The sequence below is a fragment of the Bidens hawaiensis genome, unplaced genomic scaffold, assembly GCF_021521415.1.
Source record: "Bidens hawaiensis isolate Kalapana, Puna unplaced genomic scaffold, B.hawaiensis_p1.1 tig00008259_1, whole genome shotgun sequence".
Classification (NCBI taxonomy): Eukaryota; Viridiplantae; Streptophyta; class Magnoliopsida; order Asterales; family Asteraceae; genus Bidens; species Bidens hawaiensis.
Window position 1 is genome coordinate 427173 of NW_027491588.1, and position 22828 is coordinate 450000.

General features: G+C 34.7%; 3 protein-coding genes across 3 annotated transcripts in view; all 3 read left to right on the forward strand.

Moving 5' to 3' along the window:
- Window positions 1-657: 657 nt before the first annotated feature.
- LOC143637387 (E3 ubiquitin-protein ligase PRT1-like) lies at window positions 658-3408 on the forward strand. Its single transcript, XM_077104785.1, has 7 exons — window positions 658-715; window positions 1187-1215; window positions 1324-1503; window positions 1590-1805; window positions 1891-2076; window positions 2192-2304; window positions 3088-3408. Exons 1-7 carry the CDS (start codon window positions 663-665, stop codon window positions 3406-3408), a joined length of 1098 nt encoding a protein of 365 aa, XP_076960900.1. The 5' UTR covers window positions 658-662.
- Window positions 3409-11010: 7602 nt separating this feature from the next.
- On the forward strand, window positions 11011-11571 carry LOC143637388 (uncharacterized). Its single transcript, XM_077104786.1, has one exon. The coding sequence runs from the start codon at window positions 11011-11013 to the stop codon at window positions 11569-11571; it is 561 nt and encodes a 186-aa protein (XP_076960901.1).
- A 4404-nt stretch (window positions 11572-15975) lies between these two features.
- The window catches only part of LOC143637376 (BTB/POZ domain-containing protein At5g48800-like), a 12272-nt gene continuing 5419 nt past the window's right edge, over window positions 15976-22828 (forward strand). The window contains exons 1-3 of the mRNA XM_077104779.1: window positions 15976-16284; window positions 16376-16442; window positions 16852-18045. Of these exons, the coding sequence (XP_076960894.1) occupies window positions 16226-16284; window positions 16376-16442; window positions 16852-18045 (1320 nt within the window). The 5' untranslated portion in view covers window positions 15976-16225. The remainder of the gene's footprint in view (window positions 16285-16375; window positions 16443-16851; window positions 18046-22828) is intronic.

Sequence of the window (22828 nt, forward strand, 5' to 3'; positions counted from 1 at the left end):
CCATAAAATTATGTGAGTGTATAAAAACAAGAAGAGTAATAAAATAAGTGTTTGTGAATAAGATAAAGAAAACAATAGTCAATAGGGAATAAGATGTTAACGTTTTTAAGATGAGAGACAAATTTAAAAATAATGATTTCATAGTTAAACTATAAGATAAAGTATAATGGAGGCAGTATATATCAGGGCTTAATAGATAGTGTTTTAATCGAACCAATGGTAAAAAGGCAATTGAACCAAGATTCTAACTTATGGGGAAACAACTATTTGACGGTGGGACGCAGAGTGTAGGGTAGAGTAAACAAAAAGGGCATAAGGAGTCAAATCTTAAAATTAAGGTAGCAACAAGTTTCCGCCCTTTTATCGATGAATTGCACGTCACTCAATAACTAATAAACATCAAAATGCCCATTTGTTTAACGAAGAACTCTAATGGAGATAACGAGGTTGACTTAAATCTCAACGAAAATGTAACATTGAAGACTAAAATAGCAAAACTTTAACTATTCAACTAAAGGGAATATCTTATAAAATAGTAAACAAGTTTGAAATGGGTGAGCACTGAGAGGCCCAAACCAGAACGCCCGGCCCACGAAGAAAATAACCCGTTTTATTGTCTTATGTTTTTTTTAGTTTATTCAACTTGGGAAGATAGATCGGCCATGGAAGAATCGGAGGAGCAAATATCTGACGATTTCACCTGCGCCGTTTGCCTGTAATCCTACAACCTTTTACTTTCAATTATCCTGTTAGTTTAATCGGAGTTACGGTAATTTAATTTGTCCTGTTGTTAACAAACGTTTGCAATTTTTTGAAATTAATTTCCCCAAAACATTTGAATAAGAGGTTAGATTCCACATCTTCTGGACTAGCAATTGATAATTGTGGACTTAGATCCTTACTGTAATATAAGTAATTAGGACTGCTCACGACCCACGACAAGCTTCGGCTCGGCTCGCTTTTAAATCCATTGAATTAATTTTCATTAAACTGCTTGTTTATATGTATATAGGAAAACAAAGTAAATGCAAAATAATTCGAGCCAAACCAAGTCAAGCTAACGAGCGGGCCAATTCGAGTGAACTTTTTTCGAGCTTTCTCTAAGCGAAATCTGAGCCACGAGCTTTTTGGACAATTGATTATGTTCAGATTATCTTTAAAATGATTTGTTGTTTTATTCTTGCAGAGATGTGTTATACAAGCCCATTGTTCTAGGTATGAAATGTTTAAACGGAAGTAGAAATGCAGAATCTGCAAGGGTTATGGTGATATTCATATTTTCATTATTGATTCGTATTTTGGTAACATTGTGACTGCTTGCAGTTTGTGGCCATGTTTCGTGCTTCTGGTGTTGCCAGCATTCAATGCGTATGAGCAGCGAGTCTCATTGTCCGTTATGTAGGCATCCGTATCATCATTTTCCCGCCATATGTCACACACTTCACTTTTTGCTCAAGAAGTTGTATCCAATTTCTTACAATAGAAGAAACATACAAACGCTAGGTAAACTTAATCTTCACATAAGATATTTAAGCGTTCATAATAGATTGATTAATTTTTAATTATATTTATGACACTTCATTGTTTAGAGGATGAAAAACACAGCACGTTAGGGAATTCACTGGATATTGATAGTCTTGTTACTGATGTGGGCCCATCTTCTACCGATGTGGGTCCATCTTCCAAATCAAAGAAATTAAAGGATAATTGTTCTACAACTTATAAGCAGATATCAGTTAGTGACGTGCTGTGTGCTGCTTGCAAGCAACTACTTTTTCGGCCCGTTGCTCTTAATTGTGGCCATGGTACTTCTGTCTAAATACTACTATAAATCATTGATTACCGCTTCCGATTAATAAATTGATTTCTTCTTAAAAAATAATTTTGTAGTTTACTGTGAAAGTTGCGTCACTATCCCAGCTGAAGGGATGCTTATGTGTCAAGTTTGTGAATGTCGACATCCAAGTGGATTCCCAAAAGTTTGTCGGGAGCTTGATCGTTTTTTAGAGGATCAATTTTCATCAGAGTATGCTTTGAAAAGAAGCATTATTCAACAAAATCAAGAGCGAAATCAAAGTATAAATAATCTAATGTTATGCTTTCTTGGCTTAATGTATTACTTTGTTGCAGTTAGTTATAGTATATGCACTTATGCAGTTAGTTATAAACTTGTGATTGTGTTTTTTTACAGAGGTGAGTACTCAATCTCCAAGGCTTTCGTTTCCTATGAAAGAGGATTTCCTTAAGTGGTTGACTGATCACGGCTCTAAATATCACGACGGTGTTGGGTGTGATATGTGTGGGGTAAGTAAATACCAAAACCGAATAGTATTGGACTTACTCAAATAAAAGTTACTAACATAAAGCTGCTTGTTACAAAGTTAAGTTTCGGTACGGTACAGTACGCTTGGGTACTGGTATTGAAAAATGCCGAAAACGACTCGTATTCAATCAAAAAGAACTATAAAATTGAGTACTAGTACTTGTGCTGATGTTCCGGAGGTATCGTTTCGGTGAAAAGTAATGTGTATTACAAAGTAAAAAAAAATTATTTGCAATTGTTAATAAAATTACACAAAAGTTTTCTCGCGTAACCCTGAAAATAAAAGCATTATATGCTTATATGCCCAAAAGGATATCAGCACATGAATTACATCGATCAGAAACCATAAAAACGAATAGCGATATCAGTTCCTATTATACCGACATTGGTATCGATGTTTGGTTTGTCGTGACGCCGGTACTGGCAGTCGGTATGGTTTACAATGCTTTAAAATGCTTTATCTTGAATACATCCGCTTTTAGTAGATTTATATCGGAATCTTGAGAAAAAAAATTAATCACAATCGCGTGTTTAGCTATTTAATAAAAGTTAACGAACGTAAATTCTTAGAGAAAAGTAAAATTATTAAAAACTTAAATGGGTTAAAAGGCATACATTATTTATGCTAAAAGGGACAAAATTGGGAAAAAAAAAACGAAGTGGCTAGGTTACTATTAATGGTTTATGTTTTGTATATTGTAAAATATATAAATGGGTTCAAATTGCACTTTTATTATATTGCATTGTTTCTTATTGTTTTATAGATGTGTCCAATATTTGGGGATAGATATCGCTGCAAAGATTGCATTGAAATATGCGGCTATGATCTTTGTGGAGACTGCTACAAAACAGGCTCAAAACTTCCAGGCAGGTTTAACCAGAAACATACACCAACACACCACCTTGAGTTGGTTAAACCTGCCATAAACCGCCGAAATGTGCTGTATAGGATTTTAAGTGCACATCGGCCGGTGGTTTCTTCGGTTGTTGCTAGAAGTGAATCTAGTCATGATAATGGAAGCTCAAATCTTCCATCGCCGTCTGCTAGTAGTGTAGATCAAAGTGACAGCCAACCTCTAATATGAAAGGTACAAGAAACTTGGATTTGCATACTTTCCGCTCTTGATAAATAAAACAACAGTTGATATTGATAAGCATGTATGTGTGTAGTATTACTATGTTCAAACTTTGTGCTACTTATGTATCTATGTTACCATTTTGGTAATTGGTGAGGCTTTAACGTGTATACCTTTAGCTTGTACATAATTACTGAATTATGAACTTAAAATGCGTATTTGTTGTTTTGTAGGAGGCTAATGAAACTAGCCTGTGTTATACTTATATAGTTATGTTAGTACAAATGTACAATTTCAAGAATATAGCTATGAATACGCGACTCTTTGCGTTTATGCTTATACTTACCTGAACTTAAATATTCTCATCCTACACACAAAAAAATACACACACACGAATACAAATACATATATGGGACCATATGGTGATATGGTGTCGTGTCTTCGTTACTGTAAGTCATTTATGGAAAAAGTTTGATACGTGAATAAAAGTAGACAAGCGACTTGACGTCACGTATCTCATGGCTAAAGTGATTTATATCTGGCATGACTATACAAGTATAATGCTATTTAAAAATGATTATTTTCATGTACCTCTATTTTATTAACAACTGAAACTTGATGATAGACTAAGAGGTTAACTTGTAGCTGTTATCTCCTTTTCTAGTTATGCAATGTTCTTGAACTATTTTTCTTCCTTTGTGGGTTTCAAATTTTAGATTGGTGGGTTTTCGAAATCTAGGTTATGATTTGTTTTTCACTTGTTTATGGTCGGATCTGTTCTATTTGTTAAGTTGTTATTCACATGTGTTAAATACATATATATAGACATGCACAAACCGGGTATTCAAAAACCGGTTAATTTTTTAACCGGTTAGTGGTCCACGGTCAATTAACCGGTTAGACTAGCTAATCGGGTTGGGTACTAATCGGTTTTTAAGAATAAAACCCTAACCGGTGTAACCGACTTTGGGTATAACTGAACCAGTTAGCCACCGGTTAAATGGTAAATAACCGAAAAAACCAGTCAGAAAAAAAAAACCCAAAATTAGTTTCGGTCAACCAGTTTTGTAATTGGTGTTAATCGGTTTCTGGGCCAAAATGTATAACCGATTACTAACTGTCAGATTTTTTTTTTTGGGTAGAAACCGGTTTGAGAGGACCGGTTACTAACCGGTTAGAGGATCGGTTAGAAACCGGCCACTAACCGGCTAACTAGTTTGGATGTGCACCCAATATATGGATTTTCACACATGTTTTGTGTTTTTCATCTTCTCCCTCCTTATACTAGCTTGTCTTTATCTTTTTACTGTCATAATACGTTATTTATTTATTTATTTTTTAACAGTGAATTTCTTTTAATCCTTGTTGTCTATGAGACTTGAACCCAAGACCGTCCTTCTCAAAGCCATTAGCTCATAATATCTTTGCGAGTAAGATATACGTGCCCTTAAAAAATACCCTTTTATAGGCCAATAATAAATTATACATGAATCTCATTAATCTGTTATTTGTACCCATGGATATACCCAACTATAAATTGTGTTTCTTATAGATATATAAAATTATATTACTTGGAAATATATATATATATATATATATATATATATATATATATATATATATATATTGAATAACTAATTGTTTACGGAGGACTGAACACTTAACCTTTGATTTCATACCTTAACCATCTTACACTTAAAAATATTGAATTTCGTGATTCTCAACTAAACATATAAATTATGTTATACTTAATAATTAATTATGGCAACAACCAAATAATTAAAATTTAATTTATGCAGTAAATAGATTGAAAATAAACAGATTTATAAACAAAATGAGTTTTTATTAAAAAATAAATGGTTTTATTTGCACAAAAAAAAATGGTGTTCTTAGGCTATAAAAAGATAACTCCCAGAAATGTACAACTTTATTACTTTTATATATATATTTTTCCTCACATGAGAACAAACCAAATTATGATATGGGATCGCTGATGTTAACATACTAACAAATTTTTTAATTCCAAAATCACGTGAAAGTCTTATCTTAATTCACGTGACAACAACTGAAGTTGGCCCACTGCATCGTCCATAAGTGTGCTAACGAAGAGTGAAATTATTAGTCACATTGAACTTCAATCTTGAGATCAAGTGCAACATCTAAGAATCCTAAATATGTTAGAGCAAGTTTGTTACCACCCCCCCAACAAACAGTGTCATCCGTATACATCACATGACAGATGTTCGGACCATTGTTCGCTAAAGAAACACCCTCGAAAATATTGTTTCCCAAAGCCTCTTGTATCGTCATGTTTAAGCTTTCCATAGCAATAATGATAGAAACAAAGAAACGATCCACTTTCTACTCCTCTTTTGAAATCAAACTCTAGTAGGAGAACCATTTATAATTACCGAAGCGTGCCCTGACTTCAGACACTTGAAGATTAACTTTCTCCATTTTTGACAAAATCACATATGTTCCATCACCTATCTATGAAGCCCTAGTTTTCTGAATCGATAGCTTTGTTAGATACCTTGAATAATATCATTTTCTTCTTTAAACTTTTCGCTCAAACGATGGTTTTATTAATGATTAGATGCCAATAAAAAAACTTCTCCCTTCCATATAAATCGATTGTTCCTTCACCACCACCAAACGAACCACCTTCTTTTACTGGGATGCGAGGATCTAAGAGATAAATCTTATACAAACACCCTACCTAATTTATTTGCCCGAAGTGTTTAATAGAAGTAGGATGTCGAACTATAAGGACAAGAGACATAATGAGACATTGCACCGCCTATTAAGATATCTTTTGTTTTCATTTTAATAGCAAAAAAATATTATTAGTCTGCTCGTTTATTTCATTATCTCATATCAAACAGACCCAAAAACCTTATATCATTTCTTTGAAACCTCGGATACTTGATGATTTTAGAAGACATGGGCGTTCAATTGCTTGGGTTAAACATATTTGTTTTATTTTATTTTTGTAATAATCATGAAATTTGTAAAGTAAATGAATATTTGGAAGAGCTTTTGAATATTCGGGATGAACCGCTGGAAAATCATTCCGGAGGCTATCCAAAGACGATTAACAAAGTTCTTCGTTTCCAATCTACCAGATCGATGTAGTAGAAGCGATATAGCGGGGGCCGTTCGACAATACGGTGACATCTTTGATATCTATATTGCACGGAAAAGAGATAAAGGAGGTAATCGATTTGGATTTGTTTCCATGCTTGACGTAAAAGATAAAGTTGAGCTGACGAACTTGCTAAGCAGTATTCGTTTGGGAGATTTCACTTTAAAGTTCAAAGTGGCTCGGCTCGTGTTAGAAGACGTTCGGACCAAAGGCAACCAAATAGGAATGGGATTGATTCGGGTGTCCACAGGGAAGGTAAAGATCCGGTCTACAATGCTGGAGGAAGATCTTTCAAGGAGACTTTGATGGGGAACAGTAACTATAATGTTTAGACACGTCTGATCAAGATTGATAACAAAATTCAAGCGTTCAAAGATCTACATGGGAAGGCTATAGTGGCTAGAATGATCGACATGGATGCTCTTAAAAACATTCGGACTATTATATTCAGGTGGAGGTCGGCGGCTTTACGGTGTTAATTTCATATGATGACAGGAAGATGACGATTGACGCGATGGTGTCGGCTAAAGGTATGTTGGGCAGGTTCTCTCATATTTATTTATGGGAGAGACAATCATTGGGTTTTGAACGCCTAGCTTGGCTTAAGATTTACGGTCTCCCCATCCCATGAATTTGCTCCATAATGATGCTATGGGGAATTCCTTTGGTTAACAGGTCTGACAGCGACCCGGATCTATCCTTCGAGTACATTGGTCGGTGATGCAAAAAAAATCTTTGAAGAGGTGGATGTGTGCTGGAGAGATCGCAAATTTAGAGTTTGGGTTTCGGAAGATTCCAGCGAATGGGCTCCGGACCTTAGTGAAGTCAATGATGAAGAAACGTGGTGTAGTGGCTCGGCTGAGGACAGTGATGTTGATAGATCTAATGGTGACGAGGAGATGCAAGAGGATTTGAATGGAGGTGATGTTATTGAACCGGAGAAGGTAACGCCGGTGACACGGTGTCAAATTTGGTAACCCCTTTGATAATCAATCAACATTTAAGGATATAGTGGTTGAAAAGGAAACAAATTTGGAGGAGAATTTTATCTCGGGTAATTTATTCCCCTTTAGAAGTTGGCATATTTGTTCAAGATGGAGGGAGGGGTTAATTTGAATAAAAGAAAAAAGAAAACAGGTTTGCAAAATGTTTTAAAGAAGCCCAAGTGCAATGACCCTTTTGGACTTAATGATATATTGGGCATTCAAGACGATGAAGAAACTTGTGGGGAAGAGTGCTTGGAAGGAAACGCTTGACAACCACATGGTAGCTGATAATGCTGGGAGAAGAGATGGGGTTCCCATTACGTCAGTTGTGAATTTTTGCTCTCAAGAGCAGGTTGGAGAAGAGGATAGGATCGAGACAGAGGTTGAAGATACGATCTGCTTCGCTGAGACTTTAGGTGCTAAATTAAATGGGTTTCAGCCTTTGGTTAGAGAAACAATTAAGGAAATGGGGCTACAATCAGGTGATAAATGAATTTTTTATCCTTAAATATTAGAGGGATTGGGATTGTTGGAAAACCTAGTTGGGTTAAAGGCTTAAAAGAAAAGTTTGGGGTTGATTTTTTGGCGATACAGGAAACGATGAATTATGGGGTTTGATTATTCCAGGTTGTGGGGCGGGGGTGGTTTTGAGTTCGAGGTGGTGAATGCTATGGGTAGGTCGGGTGGTCTACTTAATATCTGGAATCCTAAAGTTTTCAAGAAATTTTCTTCGGTTCAGAACCAAAATTTCCTGGTGACTTCGGGATGCCTAGTTGAAGATGGGTCTGTTCTAAATGTTATTAATGTTTATGCGCCTCAAAAGGTGGGTGAAAAACGGGACCTTTGGGACCGGATTAAAGGGGTGATGCAGAGTAGTCAAGGGATGTGGATTATTTTGGGGGACTTTAATGCCGTGAGGTACCCGGAAGAACGTAAGAACTCTAATTTTAACAGTTTATGTGCATCGAATTTCAACTCTTTTATTGACGATGTTGGGTTACATGAATATTTTATGAGGGGGAACAAGTACACATTCTTGGCAAGCAAAGGCAGGGGAGTTAAGCTTAGTAAAATAGATAGAGCCCAGGTATGTCAAGATTTTTTCAACAGGTGGCCGTTAGCTTGCTTAAGAGCCTTTCCAAGGGGTTTGTCAGACCATTGCCCTCTTTTGCTTACGTTGGTGGACTCTAATTATGGTGCTAAGCCTTTCCGGTGGTTTAACTCCTGGTTAGAGAGAGAGAGAGGGGGGGGGGGGGGTGAGAGGGTGGTGGCTCGGGTTGTAGATAGGTTTGAATTTGAAGGGGCTCCAGATGTGGTCATATCAAAAAAATTCAAATGTGTTAGGGAGGCGTTAAAATCTTGTTGGAATGAGGTGATTAAAGAAGAAGGATTGGAACTTGCCAATCTTAAGGAAGAAATGGAGAGAATGGGAAAAAATATGGAAGATCGTGATCTTGAAGAAGAGGAAATGTGGGTGTGGGAGGAGTGTAGAGTTGGGGTGGAGATGTTACATAGTTATAAAAACAGGGACTTGAAACAAAAATCTAGAGTCAAGTGGGCTACTCAAGGAGACAACAACACAGCTTTTTTTCATAGTTTCATTAATGGAAGAAAAGCAAAAAATGCTATTCCAGGTTTGTTAGTTGATGGTAGATGGGTCTCTAAGCCTTCTCATGTTAAAAGGGAGGTTTTGAAGTTTTTTAGAAGCCACTATGTTGAAAGACATAAAAGAAGACCTGGTTTAACTTGTCATGGGATAAAGAGACTGGATGAAGGAAGTGTAGCGGGTTTAGTGGAGCCGTTTACTAAAGAAGAAATCAAATTGGCAGTTTTCGATTGTGGGTCAGATAAAGCCCCGGGCCCTGATGGTTTTAATTTTAGGTTTCTTAAACATTTTTGGAACCTATTTGAAGATGATTTCTGGAAATTGCTATCCGAATTCCATAGCACAGGTACGTTCAATCATGGGTGTAGCACGGCATTTATAACCTTAATTCCTAAATCGAAGACTCCAGTGGGGTTAATGGACTATAGACCTATAACCTTGATCGGTATTATTAGCAAGGTTATTTCTAAAATCTTGGCTACCCAGATAAAGAAAGTGTTGCGTTTAGTCATTTTCGAAACTCAATCAGCTTTTTTGAAGGATAGATTTATCCTAGATGGTCCTCTGATCATCAATGAGGTGATTGGTTGGCTTAAAAAGAAGGGGGAGCGAGCTTTTAAGCTTAAGATTGATTTTGAGAAGGCCTATGACTGCGTGAATTGGGGCTTTTTGATCTCGATCTTGGGCCAGATGGGGTTTCCAGATTTATGGTGCACTTGGGTGAAGGGGGTTTTAGAATCTGCCAGATCTACAATTTTAGTTAACAGCTCGCCTACCTTCGATTTCCAGTGTGGTAAAGGATTGAGACAAGGGGACCCTCTATCTCCCTTCTTGTTTCTCGTGGTGATGGAGGCTCTCGCTTGTATGCTAAGGAGGGCCAACGAAACGGGCAAGTTTATAGGTGTTAAAATTAATAATACAGGTCCGGTTATCTCTCATCTTTTTTATGCGGACGACGCATTGATTATGGGAGAAGGCTCTCGTTTTAACATCCAGAAAACTGCTCGGCTGCTTCGGGTTTTCTACATGTGTTCCAGATTAAAAATCAACCTCCAAAAATCTACTCTTTATGGGATTGGTATACAAGGGTTGGAGATTTCTAATTTGGCAGGTTTCCTCGGGTGCAAGGTGGGGGAATTCCCTTTCAATTATTTGGGAATTACGGTGGGGGCAAATATGAATCGGATTTGTCACTGGAACCCGGTTATTGAAACTATTCAGTCCCGGTTGGCTCTATAGAAGGCAAAGACGTTGTCTATGGGGGGTCGTTTAACTTTGATTAAATCTGTCCTCGCGAGTCTTCCTATTTATTACTTCTCGTTGTACAAGGCGCCGGTAAATGTTATAGATCAGATTGAAAGCATCATGAAAAGATTCTTATGGGCTGGGGGGGGGCAGGGTAGCAAGATTCATTGGGTAGCTTGGGATACGGTTACATTGTCGAAGAAAGACGGGGGACTCGGTATATCCAAAATATGTGATGTGAACTCCGCTCTTCTCGCAAAATGGGCATGGCGGTTTGTTACAGAAACAAATTCCTTGTGGAGGAAGGTCGTTGAGTTAATTCACTGTGGGCGGGGAGGGTGGTCTTTTTTACCAATAAAAAAATCCTTTACGGGTCTGTGGCAGACCATTGTTAAGAGCCTTGAAAAGATCAAAATTCAAGGAAAAAGCTTACAATCTTTTATGCAGGCTAGCTTGGGAGACGGTGAAGATATTAGATTTTGGAAAGATATTTGGTATGGTACGGTTCCTCTTAAAGATCGATGGCCGAAGCTTTTCACTCTGGAAACGAACAAGGATTGCAAGGTTGCTGAGAGACTCTCCTTACAGAACGGGGAAATACGGCCACAGCCAAGTTGGTCGAAAAGCCCATGCACTGGGAGGAAATTTCTGAAGGACAGGATGTTATTTACATGCAGACCCGAGTCTTGTTCTCGGCTAATAGGGACAGATGGGCATGGATTGGTAGCAAAGATAATTACTTTTTAGTTGCGCAGCTCAAAGATATGCTCAGAAAAGATAGAGACACTCGAAGGAATCAGCTTATGAAGTGGGGGAATTGGGTTCCGGCTAAAATCAACATGTTCATATGGAGAGCGGAGATGGGTCGTATTCCTACTCGCACCGCCTTGGCAAGAAGACAAGTTCAATTAGATAATATTATATATGTTCTATGTGATACAGCCAATGAGGACCATAATCATGTTCTCATAGATTGTAGTTTTGCTTTTGGGGTCTGGGACGCGGTTGGGAAGTGGTGCAAAATAGACCCAATTTTCGCTTTTGAGCTTTCGGATGTTTTGTTGCTGCACAAACAGTTTGACGGTACTAAGTGGGCTAAGAAGATCGTTAGAGGCATTGTAATGATCTCGTGTTGGCCATCTGGAAGGAACGAAATAAAAAGATCTTTGATGGGCATATTCCTAGAGTAGCCGAAGTAGTGGCTTGTGTCAAAGCTGTTTCTTTTCTTTGGTTGAAATATTGAGCTAGATTTAAATATTTAGTTTGGAAGGATTGAATGGTAAACCCATTGTATATGTTGTAATTGTTTTGATAGACGGTCCTTGTTTTGAGGATGCACCTTTGTTTTTTAATGAAGTTCACTATTCAAAAAAAAGAATTCCACATAGAAGAAAAGTTAAAACTTACACTTTCGGCCCTTTGTGAATGAAAAGGTACACATCCCTTCTTTTAAACATACATTCTGTGACTTTAATGATGAAACCTATCCTAAACTTGTTTTCTACTCTACAAACATCTCAAGTCAAACCTACAATTATGATGATGTCTTACTTGCATGATTTTCTTTGTTCTGCCATGGATTTGAATATTGAAACATGTGAGAATAATTGTAGAAACGTGTACAAAAACACCAAATAGGAATGCAGTATGTTACCCACTGCCACTTACACTACCACTTAACTTTTGATTTAATGGCACCGGGATGATAGCTAATACTTGAGATCGTATAGTTTTAAGTTTGAAACCTGACTTAATAGGTTTTTTCACAGTAATGGGTTTTCGTTTCCACTTTGACGGTGCTTTTGGGTGAGTTAGTCTTAGAGTGTCAGAATCGATATGAACAGCTAACATCTCGTGTAAAGAAAACTAACTGTAATTTCAAACCCTGTTAAAGAAAAAGCATGTTACCCACTTATCCTTTTTCCCCGAAATAAATATTGACTAAAAGATTTTTACTTCTAGCAATAAATTTCTAAGCCATTTAAAAAACCGCATGCATGAGTAATTTGAATAAGCTTTGTACCAATAACATCTAAACAAATGATCAATTAATTAAGAGAAAATTACAATGTTTGAAACTTTGAATAAGAGGCGGCAAATGTGACTCATGGGCTGTAATAAAATGTATATAATTGGTCAGAATGGGTCAAACTAAAAAAAAAGGATTGAAATTGGTTAAAACGGGTTGACATTTCTTGAGTTTTTTTTTAATTTTATTTTTTTTAATTGAACGAGAAAAACGGAGGAAACTTTTTTAGTTTTGATTTATATATCGAGTTATAATTTTTTTATTATTTTTTTTTGAATATTTTAGTGAGTTGTTTTTGAAATGGGTCAAATGAGTTGAGATTTTAGAAACCCTCACTAAAATATTCAAAATAAATAAATAAAAAATCATAACTCGAAATATAAATAAAAAACTAAAAAGTTTCCTTCGTTTTTCTCGTTCCACAAAAAAAAAAAAAAAAAAAAAAAAACCCTCAAGAAATGCAACCCGTTTTGACCCGTTTCAATCTTTTTCTTTTTTCAGTTTGACTCATTCTAACTCATTATATACATTTTATTATAACACATTCCACCCATAAGACACATTTGCCACCCCTACTTTGAATCAATTTAAATGGTGGCTTTAAATGATGTTGCAACTTGCAACACAATTTCACACATCGTTGACAAATTTGGTCAAAATCGTTCAAAATTTTGTATATCCAAATTCTTGGTTATGCTAAATGAACCCACCCAACAAGTTTTAGCGTTTATGATGTTTTTATGCCAATGGATGATTTCGACATCATAAGTTTCCGAAAATTGGATGTTGAGTTCAAAATCCCACTTGAAAGTTTGTTAAATTTGAAGATGAGGGAGGACAGACTTACCAAATAATCACTATCAACAAACTAGATATGATAAATATAATCCTAAAACATGATTCCATCATCCAATTCCAATTTCAAGGAATCAACTTTGTTCGTGCATGGGACCACTTACACACTAGAACACGCACACATTAAAGTAAACCTCAAGTCTCTTTCGCAAAAGTTCTAGTTCATAAGTCCCTCAGGTCCATTAGTTTGTAGCTTTTAGTTTTGATATTCAGTTTGAGATTTATCAGTTCTAAGACTGTTGATTTTGGAATTAAACTAATATATTACCAATCTAAAAAGTACGTAATTTGATAGATAAATACAAAGTTTAAAAAACGACTTGATCTTGTTGATTTGATCAAAATCTTTATTTGTTCTTTCAACACAATCTATATCTATTTAGCAATTTCCATAATACTCAATATATATGACAGGTTGCACTATAAAATATATTATTTAAACATCCTATGAAATAACAACAAAAACTCCAAATTTACATGTCTTATGAATCATACAAAACGATGACAAAAACTCTAAAGCATCAAGTCAGTCTAATATAAATGAGTATATAGAAAATAAAACCAAATTGTTAACTATAAATCATTATGAAAGCTACTATATGTTTCACTATTCTTATATGAAAACATTTTCTAGAAAAAACTTTGAAGAAATGCATTAATGATCTCACTGGAGGGATTGTTGTCGATTTAGAGTAGTATTCGTGACTAAAAGTAATAATAGCTGATATATTCATCCAACGGTTACGAATGATTCGAATTAGTGGTACATATGGAGCAATGCCTATCAAAGATATAATATAGTCATACCAAAGTTGAAGTGTTGCTTTCATTGATTCTATCCTTCAACATTGGCCATTTGAATTGTTATCAAGGGGCATGCCCATTTCAATTCAAAGCAATAGAGAGGATACATAGAGTAAACAAGGTGACATGAGGTCATAATTTTTATGGTTAGATTTAGCGGTCTCTTTTGTCTGCCATATTTATTCCAGGTTCTAACCATGGTCAAACCACAACTTAACCATACCTAAATTTCTTAGTGCAAGATCTTCGTGTCAAGACTTTAATTAGAGGAGTTAACCATTGCGAATCTCCAAACCACAACTTAACCAACCTAAATCTATTTGTGTCTAGACGAGTTGGCCATCACAAATCGCCCGTGAATACAAATATGCATACATATGTATATATCTATGCAGGGTAAGGTTAAAATGAAAACCCATTTGAGTTGTGAAAACCCACGAAAACCCTATGTAACATCGTTTTTTTGTTACATGTAATATATGTTGTCATATTTAATACAAAACATCGAAACATAAAAAAAAATGTTTTGCTATTTTTTAACATTTTTTACTAATTTTTATATATGTTTTCAGGAGAGAGAAAAAGTTATATTTATATTTACATTTTTTATTCACTTTAATTGTGAATCACAAGATTTAAACATTATTTAAATACATATAATTAAAAATGAGTTTCTAGAGTTTTTATATCTCAAATGGATTTTCATTTTATACTTAACCTATCCATGCATATGTTAACATCTTAAAATATGCAAACATGTGAGATTTGACTGATTTTGACTGGTGTAAACATTTCGTCCTTATTAACATATATGGAGAGATGAAATAATAATTTGGTGGAAGAGGTCATCATATCATACAATGTCCATCATTATGATTAAGGGGATCCTTCAATGGGGCCCAATGAACCAACGTGGACCCACCAGCCCAGCTAGCCCCATTTGGAGTTGGGTGGGCAATCAATTAAATTTACCACAAAAGTCACTTTGCCTACCTCTACTTTTGAAAATGTCTTCTTTTCTCCCTACTTTAAAATACCTTTTTTTCTTACTTTTCATACTTTACTTCAATCGTGGTGAAAGGCATCATTTCATGAAAATAAATAAATAAATTTGTTTGGGGTATAAGTGTCAAGTGTATTGAACTTTATACTTGATATTCTAACAATTAAAGTTCCGTAATTTAAAACTCTGTTTTGGTATTTTATTATTTCCTCGCAAACTTGATTATTATTCAGTGACATCTTTTTTAATCAACTGAGCATTACGTTTTATGGTTTTTTAACGACAAACTACTTTACTAACAATTAATTTTTTCTATACTAACGTCATGTTGAAGGATTAAAACAAGAATCTGTACCCAAAAGATATAAACCTCTACCACTACACCAAGAACTTAAGTATTATGTTTTTACCCGCAATCACTATCACACTCGTAATGGGTTACCAAGGGCTGCTTTCATGTTTTCAATTATCAAGATGCCATTACTTGGTAAAACGACAAACATTCATGGTGGGATTCATCCTTACACAAAGACATTTATCGACAAATTTTGATAGGTCTCATGATCTAATTGATTAAAAATTACATATATTTTTTCATTTTAATACAATTTTCTAATTATACTTAAGGCCCCCGGTTTTTAGGGCCTGATTACCGACTCACATTTGATTCTTCCTTTAAAACGTAATTCACTTGGCTCTCAATCTCTTGAATTTTTTTGTGAAATTGTATGATTTGTCTTTGAAATCCTATACCAAAAAGTGTGTGTTGTCATATTTCCAGTAATAGAATCCAATGCAAGTAGAAATATAATTTTTAGAAAACCATTCCGATTTCAGAATCCTCTAAAAGGTTAGCCGAACTATAATTGTTAATTTTGAACAAAAGGTAAAAGATGAGGTGCCACAATCTATCCTTGTAACATTTATAAACCCCAAAATAGTTTGAAGTTAGGAGGATCCGACCCTACCAAGGCCAACTGGTTTCTACGATTATGAGTTTGCATATTTTGACAAAAAGAAAAGATGGCCACAAAACATCAAAATCTCCAACTGGGCTCTATCTATCTATCTCACCTCTTAACCCCACTCTCACTTAACCACTTCCATATTGATATTATTCACCCTACACGACTCGTTTCTCTCCATTTCTCCCATGGACCTGCACCACCACCTCACCCTGGCTAACAGCTCGCGCCACCGCTCTAACGAATGGTTCGTTTCTTTCCCATTCACTTGGATCATGATGTTTAATATTGTTTTGTAACATGTTGGAGTTTTATATATTCGTCCGTGTCTTTTGCAGGATATTCCGTGATGTCCCGAGTGATATAACAATTGAAGTGAATGGTGTCACGTTTGCGTTGCATAAGGTTAGTTTAATGTTATGTCTTAGGTTTTAACTTTTAAAACTTGTGATCATCTCTTTTGTTCTTTTCTTTCTAGAAAACAAAAGTTGACTTACAAGAGAGTTAATGGTTTGTATTTATTAAACTATTCGATTTAAGTTGTGCTTTATTTCAAACAGGTTAACTAAAATGACAAAAAAGTTTTGAGTTTACGTTCTTATTCTATATTTTTAAACGCAGATAACTTTCAGAATCGTTTTTGTTTAAAGATTATATATTTTAATCGTTTCTATAGCTAGAACTATAGATTAATTTATATATAGTGGATGAACATTTTTCTACCGGTCCATTTAATCTAGATGGTACTACAAACGACTCTTTTTAACCTGACTTATGTTATCATGGTTTTTACAACTAATCCTGTTTTATGCAGTTTCCTCTTGTGTCACGTAGCGGACGAATCCGAAAACTTGTCTCCGAGAACCGTGATTCCAACATATCTCGGGTCGAGCTTCTATGCTTACCCGGAGGCCCCGAAACATTCGAGCTAGCCGCAAAATTCTGTTACGGAAACAACTTCGAGATAACCCCGACAAATGTCGCGCAACTATGTTGTATCTCTGAATACCTTGAAATGAATGAGGATTACTCGAACAACAACCTCGGATCACGTGCCGAGGAGTATCTCAACTATATTGTGTTGCAAAACCTCGAAATGTCGGTCGAGGTTTTACAACAGTGCAAAAACTTGCTCCCGCTGGCCGACGAGCTTAATATTGTAACCCGATGTATTGACGCGATCGCTTCGAAAGCTTGCGTGGAGCAAATCGCGTCAAGTTTTTCAAGATTGGAGTATAGTAGTTCGGGTAGACTCCATATGAGCCGACAAAAGTGCGAATCGGATTGGTGGATTAAAGATTTATCGATTCTACGAGTCGATATGTACCAACGGGTCATAATCGCGATGAAATGTCGTGGTGTGAGACCCGAAAGTATAGGCGAATCACTCATGAATTATGCCGAAAAGGAGTTGACCAAAAAGTCAAACGGTCAACAAAAGGTGGTGGCAGTAGCTATAGGTAGCGGGTCAAACGACCACCAGCGGGTCGTGGCCGAGACCATTGTCGGGTTACTTCCCCTTGAAAAACTCGCGGTCCCACTAACTTTTCTTTTCGGGTTGCTTAGAAGTGCGGTAATGCTCGATTGCACGGTCGCTTGTAGACTTGACCTCGAACGAAGAATAGGGTCGCAGTTAGATATTGCGACGTTAGACGATCTTTTGATCCCGTCTTTTCGACACGATAGCGACACGTTGTTTGATGTGGATACCGTTCATAGGATTCTTGTTAACTTTTCGCAACACGATGATGGTGATGGTGATGGTGATGGTGATGGTGATGATGGTGATGATGATCCAGATGGTTCGGTTTTCGAGTCTGACGGGCTTGATTCGCTGTCAGAAACCGCTCTGTTTAAGGTTTCGAAGCTGGTGGATAATTATCTGGCAGAAATTGCACCTGATGCTAACCTTAAACTTTCGAAATTTGTAGCTGTTGTGGAAAGTTTACCGGCGCATGCACGGACGGTTCATGATGGGTTGTATCGAGCCATTGATGTTTACCTCAAGGTACGCAGTATATTAATTTCATTTAATAAATTTAATCATATTTTTGTCAAATAGAATACTATTCTAGAGTCAAGTTATCTAAAAACTAGGACAAAATGAGAAGTATATATAAGTGATTTATAGCCATACAAAAAAAACTTTATAAAAAAATAATTAAAAAAATTATAATTTAAAATTTAATTAAAAAACAAAATGAGTAAAAGCATAAAAATGTTTTCACCGTCTTACTTGTTAAAAAAAACACACACACAAATAATGTTAAGAAAAAAAAGATCATTGTGTCTTTTTGTGTATTATTGTGTTTTGTGTTTATTTTTATCATTGACACACTGCGTCTTTTTTTCTTGGCATTGTGTCATTTTGTTTCTCTTAATATTGTGTTATATTACTCAAGATTATGTTATATTTTGTTCGGCATTTTGGCATTTTTTTATATTTTGCGATCTATTATGTATTTTTTTAGTTATAATTGTGTTTTTTGTTAATTTTCGTCATTATGTCTTTGATCTCCGCATTGTCTTTTCGTCAATTTTTTTGAACGGGAATGACTGGGGAAACATTTTAGTTTTTTAAATTTTTTTCGTTTTTTATTTATATTTTGAGTTATGATTTTTTTGTATTTTTTTGAATTTTTATTAAGATGTATTTTGTGTAGCATAAATCATTCTCACACTTTTCATTTTTCTTTTTATTTGTATAATCCTTACTATTCTATTATTGTATAGCTAGAATAATAAATGGCAACTAATATAGTAAAATGTTGTTATTTCTAGGAAACTATCAAAGGTTTTTCCTATAATATATTGTTTATATATATATATGTATAGGCAAAGTATAGAATGAAAACCCACTTGAGTTGTGAAAACCCTATGTAACATCGTTTTTGTTTTTGTTACATGTAATATATGTTGTAACATTTAATACAAAACATTGAAATATTAAAAAAAAATTGTTTTGCTATTTTTTAACATTTTTTTACAAATTTTTTATATGTTTTTAGGAGAGATAAAAAGTTACATTTATATTAACATTTTTTATTAACTTTAATTGTGGACCACAAGATTTAATCTTTAATTAAAAACATGTGATTGAGAATGTGTTTCTAAAGTTTTCACAACTTAAGCGGGTTTTTGTTTTAACCTAACCCTATATATATATATATATATATATATATATATATATATATATATATATATATATATAGGGTAAGGATCCTAAGAGAACCATTGGCAAATTGAGAACTTTGAGAACCGTTTTGGACCACTAAAAGAATATTAAAAAAATTATAAAACAAACAAAACCGAAAATTTAAAAAAAATAAAAAAACCAAAATTCTTATATTTCATTCCGGTTTCATTAAAAAAAATAAATAAATAAATAAAAAATAAAAAAAAACGAATTTTTTTTCTTTTTAATTCGTATTATACCTATACACATATGTATACTTTCATTTAATCTCTAGTTACGTAATATACACATATGTACATTACCATTTACCTTAAATTATACATGTGTATAGGAAAAAACATGTGGGTACATATTATACATATATGTATAATAAAAAAACCGATTTTTTTTTCTTTTTAATTCGTATTATATCTATACACATATGTATACTTTCATTTAATCTCTAGTTATGTAATGTACACATATATACATTATCATTTACCTTAAATTATACATATGTGTATTGGAAAAAAACATGTGTGTACATATATGTACATATTATACATATATGTATATGTATAATTTAGCTAAACCGATAATTTTTTTTAGAAACCGGGATGATAAATAAGAACTTTGGTTTTTTTACTTTTTTTATTTTTGTGTTTTTTTTTTGTTTTATGATTTTTTTTATTTTTGGGTTTTTTTGTAGTCCAAAATGGTCCTCTCTATATATATATATAAAGATTGGTTTTAATGTCAAAACTCATTTTATACGTACATATATAACTATAGATGAAGCATAAAAATCGGTTATCAACATAACATCATAACCAAATCGTCGTTTTTTTAATTGGTTTGATACGTAGTTTATTTGTGTCTTTTTCATGACTAGTTTCCACTAGTTTATTATAAATGAGCTTTGTCATATGTGGTAGCTGTAAGCAGGGGCGGACCCACATAGGTCCGATCGGGGTCCCGGGACACCGATGTTTTTTAAAAATTACTTAGAGACGGTATATTAAATTTTGTAAGGACCCCATAAAAATTAATACTTGGAACCCATACTATTAACATTGAACTGGTACAGTGGAAAGTCCCTTGTTTTACTTGTGAGAGGTTGTAGGTTCAAGCCCTATCATACTCCTCTTTTGTTGTTTTTTTAATATCCTAGTCTTAGTTATTCAGTTAGGGTATTTGTGCTTTTTGTTAGTTTCTCTCATATAGTCATTATCACCATGCAACATATATAATGTTAACATGGATTTTGCATATTCTTTTATTATTTACCTTGTGTATGTATATAATAATTAATCATTTATTTGTGTTAGAGTTATTTTTTCATGTTTTGGTCAATTATGTAAGGCCATATATATAGATTACGTTCATGTTTTTCGGGTATGAATTAAAAGTGTATGTTTCATCTAGTTTGTAATTTAGATTCTTTCTACTTACTTGTTTCCAATGACAACATAGTTCCGTGTTTTATTATGTTCATCGCCTCGACCCGACCCGAATAACTACCGACCCGAAAAATTTTGTAAACCGAAAAAATTGGGACCCCATTGACAAAAAATCCTGGGTCCGCCACTGGCTGTAAGTGAAGCACAAAATCGTTTATCAACATAACATCATGCCCAAACTATTGGTTTTTCATTTGATTTGGTATGCTATTTATTCGGGCCTTCTTCTCATGCCTAGTTTAAAACGAAAAAGAAAATTAAAATGAACCGAGTTAGAGTGTCGTATGGGTCAAACTATGTATTTTAGTGCAATAGGCCCCTATACCATCATGCTATATATTAAAGGACAAACACTGTTACAGTGTTTCCCTTAATATATAGTATAATTTTTCACCTTAGTTCTTGAATTTTAGATTGTTTTAATTTAGTCTCGCAAGTTTTAAATTGTTTTAGTTTTGATCTATGACATTTCTTTTTGCTAAACTTTGTTTACTTTTCACTTTAGCATCCCAAAGTTTTCATGGTTTTAGTATGTACTTTAACATGTGTTTTCCTTCCCATATAGTTTTTTGTTATTACTTGTATATTTAAGTTATTGATTCTTTGGTAATATTTAGTATACGATATTTTAAAAACTTTAGTATGCCGTTACGACATGCTCATATTTTATATGTCATGTCGTTAAAACGAAGTTGTATTCGCAACAAGTTATGTAAGTTCCGATGAAAACAGAGTTTTTTCCGCAATAGAATATTTTTTTTGTATTGTAACCACATACCGAGTGTCGGTACCACATCAATGCTGTAATGAGCCAAACCAATACCAACCAAGTCCTTTTGGTAGTTAGATAAACTTTTATTTTGTTATGCCGAAGTGATATTCGTTACAATATGTTTGCGTATTCGTGTTTTAATACGCAGGTCCGTTGTCGAGTTCCCCACGCAAAGCGCGTCGGGAACACTCTAGTTTTATTTGAAAACTTATATTATTGTTAATATAATATAACTTTTCTTAGTTTTCTATCATATTTCACACACTAAGAGCAAACCTGGTACACAAGACTTTCACATGCACTGGCCCACATTCTTCACGAAGCCGTATCTACATCTCGAACTTGTGACCTGTTGGTTATGTTAGACCTTCATGTCTAGAATTGAGAGAGATATTGAGAGAGATCAAGAATTCTCACTATTTCTTAGATTCCTGGACCCAATTCAATTCAGTGGGATCTTTCATTCTCATTTTTTTCCACCAAGAACGTTTTATAAAACTTTTTGACTCCCGAATTTGGAGTATCCTACTTTCACACAATTCACAGGGTTCAACAAGCAATCGATATTTCACGATCAAGGGTGTAATACTCTTTGGAGTAGCGGTCCTTATATATCGTATTAACAATCAAAATATGGTCGAAAGAAAAAATCTCTATTTGATAGGGCTTCTTCCTATACCTATGAATTCCATTGGACCCAGAAATGATACATTGGAAGAATCCGTTGGGTCTTCCAATATCAATAGGTTGATTGTTTCGCTCATGTATCTTCCAAAAGGAAAAAAGATCTATGAGAGTTATTTCCTGAATTCGAAAGAGAGTACTTGGGTTCTCCCAATAACTAAAAAGTGTAGCATGCCTGAATCTAACTGGGGTTCGCGGTGGTGGAGGGACTGGATCGGAAAAAAGAGCGATTCTAGTTGTAAGATATCTAATGAAACCGTCGCTGGAATTGAGATATTATTCAAAGAGAAAGATCTCAAATATCTGAAGTTTGTCTTTGTATATTATAGGGATGATCCGAAGGTACGGAATGTATCGTCAAATATTCAATATGATTCCACAAGATCTAGTTTCGTTCAAGTAAGGGATTCTAGCTAGTTGAAAGGATCTTCTGATCAATTCAGAGATCATTTTGATTCCATTAGTAATGAGGATTCGGAATATCACACATTGCTCAATCAAAGAGAGATTCAACAACTAAAAGAAAGATCGCTTCTTTGGGATCCTTCCTTTCTTCAAACGGAAGGAACAGAGATAGAATCAAACCGATTCCCGAAATGCCTTTCTGGATATTCCTCAATGTCCCGGCTATTCACGGAACGTGAGAAGCAGATGATTAATCATATGCTTCCGGAAGAAATCGAAGAATTTATTGGGAATC

What these genes read in the sequence shown, in the direction of transcription:
- LOC143637387 (XM_077104785.1), top strand. Translation starts at nt 663, where the DNA reads ATGGAAGAATCGGAGGAGCAAATATCTGACGATTTCACCTGCGCCGTT. An exon ending in AAATCAAGAGCGAAATCAAA is followed by an intron (nt 2,077 to 2,191) that starts GTATAAATAATC and finishes GTTTTTTTACAG; the next exon opens with AGGTGAGTACTCAATCTCCA. An exon ending in TTGGGTGTGATATGTGTGGG is followed by an intron (nt 2,305 to 3,087) that starts GTAAGTAAATAC and finishes ATTGTTTTATAG; the next exon opens with ATGTGTCCAATATTTGGGGA.
- LOC143637388 (XM_077104786.1), top strand. Translation starts at nt 11,011, where the DNA reads ATGCACTGGGAGGAAATTTCTGAAGGACAGGATGTTATTTACATGCAG.